A 4,815-nucleotide genomic window follows, 5' to 3' on the forward strand; every position below is an offset into this window, starting at 1 on the left:
TCCATTGAATAGAGTTGTCAGCTCATCTAAAATGATAACCATTCTAGCAACCTTTTATTCGATCAAGATTGGAACTCAGCGTTGTCCCGTTTAGGCGAGAGTCAAGGCAATTCTATCTTATGAGCTTCCACCATTGTTTCATAATTTGCAAGTCAAGTATGGTCGCCACCATTAGGGTGATCCATACCATACAAAATACTTACAAACTACTTATCATGCGAGGTTAAACGGTGCGAAATTGCTAATGAACGTTCCTCCATTAGGGAGGATTACTCACTAAAACAAACGCGGTGTAAAACCCACAATGGAGATCGAATATCTTTTGATAATAAAGCTCATTATTTAAAAAGAGTTGTATTTTCTTTTATTCTCTTTATTTATTCTATTTATTTTAAATATATATTTATTTAATTAAAATTCCAATTTAGAATGAAAAATTCTAAATATAAATTTTAATTTAATATTCATAAATTTTACTTAGATGGATATGAAAATAACATGAATTATTTCCATCTTAGTAATAATTTCCAATAAATATTTAGAAAAAATATTTAAGTTGTTACAAAATTAATTTAAATTAATTTACAACTCAAATTTAATTTTCTATAAATATATATTGCATTTTGAAAAATTAAAGTATATAAGAATACAATTTTCGAAAAATGCATATTAAAATAAAAAATAAATCTTGGAAAAATTATTCTAATTTAATGTTGGCCCAAAATTAATTAATAAAATTAATTTACAACAAAAAATATAATTTTCCTATTTAATTAAATATATAAGAAAAAATTTCAAATATTTAAGTATGATGATGAAAATCAACTTAAATATTAATTTTCTATTTAATTAAATACACTAGAAAAATACTTCAAGCAAAAATATCACCTATCTAGATTTTCCTTTGACTAATTAATTCAATTTCTAATAATATACTTTAATTCAATTTATTTTAAATTAACCAATAAATGAAAAAATCATTGATTTAAGTTGATCCAAGAATTAATTAAAATAATTAATTTACAACTTAATCTATTTTTCAAGATAAAATTCGAAATTCTAGCATTTAAGAAATGCAATTTCGAAAATTGATTAATAAAATAAAGAAAAAATATATTTTGAAAATTATTTAAATTTAGTTGAAAAATTAAATTTCAACTAAAAATAATTTTCTATTTAATTAAATGTCATAAAAAAGAAATATTTAAGTATGATGATAAAAATCAACTTAGATATTTAATTTTCAAATTAATTAAATGTATTAAATTCAAGAAATAAATAATTAAGTGTAGAGAAGGCTTAATTATTAATTTCTAGTTTAATACTAGGAAAAATATACTTAAAATAAATTGTACCAAAATTAATTATTTAAATAATTAATTTCACAATGTATAATATTTTCCTATTTAATATTAGAAATAATAAGTAGTCTAGAAATAACTATCTAGAAAATATCTTATTTGACTAAGTATCTTTTCCAAAAAATTTGAAAAAATATCTAATTTAAGTTGTATTAGAAAAAATCTAGAACTTAAATATTTTTCAAATTTAAATTTAATTAAATATCAAAAATTAAGTTGTAACCACTTAATTTGAAAATATTCCATTTTAAGTTAATATTCGAAAAGATATTAACTTAAAAAATATCTAAAGAATCTTAATAACCAATGCCTAAAATTCCTCAACTTAATTTTGAAATTTTGAATTCAAAAGATATTCAGATTTAAGTTGGTTAGTTGAAGATAAGTAAATATCAACTTAAATAGGAATATTTAATGAAAAATTTAAATTAAGTTCCAGAAAGAATCTAGATGGTTATAATTCTATATTTAATTAAATACAAGAAAATACATATAGTTTAGCTTAGAATAAAGAATTCTTTAAACTATAATTTTCTTAAATTAATTTCAAAATAAATGAAATTAATTATGTTGCTAATCAATTTTATTAGGTTAAACTAGTTTAATTAACCTAGTACAGTTATTCAAATCAGGCAAATGGGCCTTCACAATTGGGGTAGTTTGTGTGAGGGGGTGGTGGGTTCAGTATGTCGTACCCACTTCTATGGCTCCCAACTCTCACACAAGGCCCAAAAGAGAGGAATTTAACCTTAATAAGAACAACTGTTATTAATTGAATAGGCCCAAAAACTATATGGGCCTAAATAAATTCTATCAATAACTATGATAATTTATTTTAGCAACATTAACCTATATGCATCTATAATAAAATTAAACACATAGGCTCACACAGGCACACTTTGGATGTGTCCTATCATGTTGCTAGGTCATACACAGATGAAAGAAGATTGTAAATATACCTGTTACAAATTATTATCTTGACCAAGGGAGCCATCAGATCATTAGATCTGGCAAAAGGTAACCATGGCTATTTGCAATCAAGTAATAATAGGTTTTGAAAACTTACAAACAAGCTAAAACACATACTCCTGCAACAAGGTTAGCTGGATAGTTGGATGTAGGATTTATTTAATTTAAAATTAAATAATTAATTTCGAAATAATAAATAAAATATTTATTTTCGAAATATTAAAATAAAATAAAAAAAAATCTAAATTTAAAATTAAACCTACAATTTTGAAAAATTAGGTTTCAACCAACCTAAATATCATTTCAAAATTTGCTAACTACTTTTAAAAAATTAAATGTTATTTTATAAATAAAAATTAGAAAAGATAAGTTAAATATCTTTTCAAATTTAATTTAAATAAATAAAATAACAAAATTTAAAAGTTAGCAAAATATCTTACATCTATTTAAAATTACATGATTATAAATATCTTATTTTAAATTTAAATAAGGTCAAAATATCTAAAAAGATTTAAAAAAAATCTTAAAAGATAAGATATAATTAAAAATATCTTAAAAGATAAGATATTTTAAAAAATATCTTAAAAGATTTTATAAATATCTTATAAAATCTGACCTTAAATTTAAAAAAAAAATAAGATATAATCAAATTTAAAAATAAGATAGATTTTTAAGCAAGAAGATAGATACTAATTCTATTCAAATTCAAATTACACTAATATCTTGAATTAAATTTAAAAAAAAAATAAATTAATTCAAAATGATAATTAGAATTGAATTAGGAATAGTAATAGTATATAAACAAAACCATACAAAAAATTGGAAGTTAATTCCATGAAAAAGTATGAAAAATTGAAGGAAAAAGAAAAAATTCGAAACTGTACGGACAGTTCTGCGATCGCAGGAAAATATCAGCACAACCCCGATTTTGTCAAATCTTCAAAAAATGCTAACTTGCTTAATTTTTTCCACACTATCCAATAAAAATAATTCCAGAAACGAAATCACAATTATTTTTCACGAAAATTTCACAAACATCAATCAATCATCAAATAACACTCAATACAACATGATACCATCCAAAGAACACACAAAAAATCGTTTTAAAGTCCAAATTACATGTAAGTAAATCAATTACCATGGCTCTGAGGCCAGTTGTTGGAAATTATTTTACCAGGATCTTAGATCTACTCACAAGTATGTTTATTAACATCCTAAATAAGAACTTTCTAAAACGATAAATTAAACACATATAAAGTTTAGGAAACCTTACATTGGGTGCAGCGGAATAATATGACTCCTTCCGTTCAGATATCTAGCCCTTGATTCCTTTCTGTAGCAGAGCATTATCAATATCTGAACCTGGATCTCTTTCTCTGAATCTTTGATGCTGAAACTCCTTTGCTGATGATCTTTCTTCACGATCTTCCTCACTATGATTGAGGTATCACTTGATGTGTGTGGGCACTACTCATACACTAAGGATTTCGAAATTATCAAGGAAGAAGAGAGAGATTGGTCAGCTAAAGATAGGGAGAGAGAAGGCTCAGTTTTTCTGAATAGAAAAAGTCAGAATAAAAGTGTGTTTTTCTGAAGCCTTCACTATCTATTTATAGCATTCCACTAGGGCTAGATTTGAGTTGGCTTCAGGTCAAAATATTAATTTTTCTAAGTCATCCATATTCTTTAGTTCTAATACTACTGTTTCACTAAAAAAAAACTTTGTAGTTTTTTGGGCATGATTGTGGCTGCTGACGATAGTCTTTATTTGGGGCTTCCTAGTACTATGACTCGTAATAAAACTACTACTTTGGGCTATCTAAAAGAAAAAGTGAGGAGGAGGCTTCAAGGCTAGGGTACAAAGTTTCTATCTCGAACTGGGAAGAAAATTTTAGTTAAGACGATAGCACAAGCTCTACCAAGTTATGCCATGAGTATCTTCTTGTTACCTTTGGAGACCATTAGAGAGTTGGAGAGTTTATTGTCAAAGTTTTGGTGGCAATTCTCTACTAGCTCTACTAATAGTATTCATTGGTTATCTTGGAAGTAGCTTTGTAAACATAATTCAAAGGGCAAAATAGATTTTTGTGACTTGAGAAATTTTAATCTAGCTTTTTTGAGGAAACAAGGTTGGAATCTACTCTTCAAACCAGATTCTTTAGTGGCAAGGATTTTTAAAACCAAATATTATCCTCATGGTTGTTTTCTTTTAGGTACCATTGGATTCAATCCGAATTTTGTTTGGCGTAGTGTTTTAGAGGCGCAACAGTTAGTATCAAAAGGGGTTCGGTGGACTATTGAAGATGGTAAAAACATTATTGCAGTTTTGGGTGAACCTTGGCTCCCTAATAAACTGAACCCGATGGTTATCTCCTCTAATCCTAGCCTTATTGGGGCTAAAGCTAGTAATCTTCTGAACATGAATGGTACAGATTGGGATACTGAAGTGCTAGCTGATCTTTTGAGCAATGTGATCAAGACTTGA

At 25.9% G+C, this 4,815-nt stretch overlaps 1 protein-coding gene across 1 annotated transcript; it reads left to right on the forward strand.

Moving 5' to 3' along the window:
* Window positions 1-4,260: 4,260 nt before the first annotated feature.
* Window positions 4,261-4,815, forward strand: LOC133038500 (uncharacterized). The gene is made up of 2 exons (XM_061116670.1): window positions 4,261-4,354; window positions 4,544-4,815. Exons 1-2 carry the CDS (start codon window positions 4,261-4,263, stop codon window positions 4,813-4,815), a joined length of 366 nt encoding a protein of 121 aa, XP_060972653.1.

The sequence above is a fragment of the Cannabis sativa genome, chromosome 5 (genome assembly GCF_029168945.1).
Source record: "Cannabis sativa cultivar Pink pepper isolate KNU-18-1 chromosome 5, ASM2916894v1, whole genome shotgun sequence".
In the NCBI taxonomy this organism is placed as follows: Eukaryota; Viridiplantae; Streptophyta; class Magnoliopsida; order Rosales; family Cannabaceae; genus Cannabis; species Cannabis sativa.

Bases quoted from the DNA above. Each gene is read 5' to 3' on its own strand.
- LOC133038500 (XM_061116670.1), top strand. From the start codon at position 4,261: ATGAGTATCTTCTTGTTACCTTTGGAGACCATTAGAGAGTTGGAGAGT. The intron at 4,355-4,543 runs GTATTCATTGGT...GTTTTCTTTTAG, and splicing joins CTCTACTAGCTCTACTAATA to GTACCATTGGATTCAATCCG.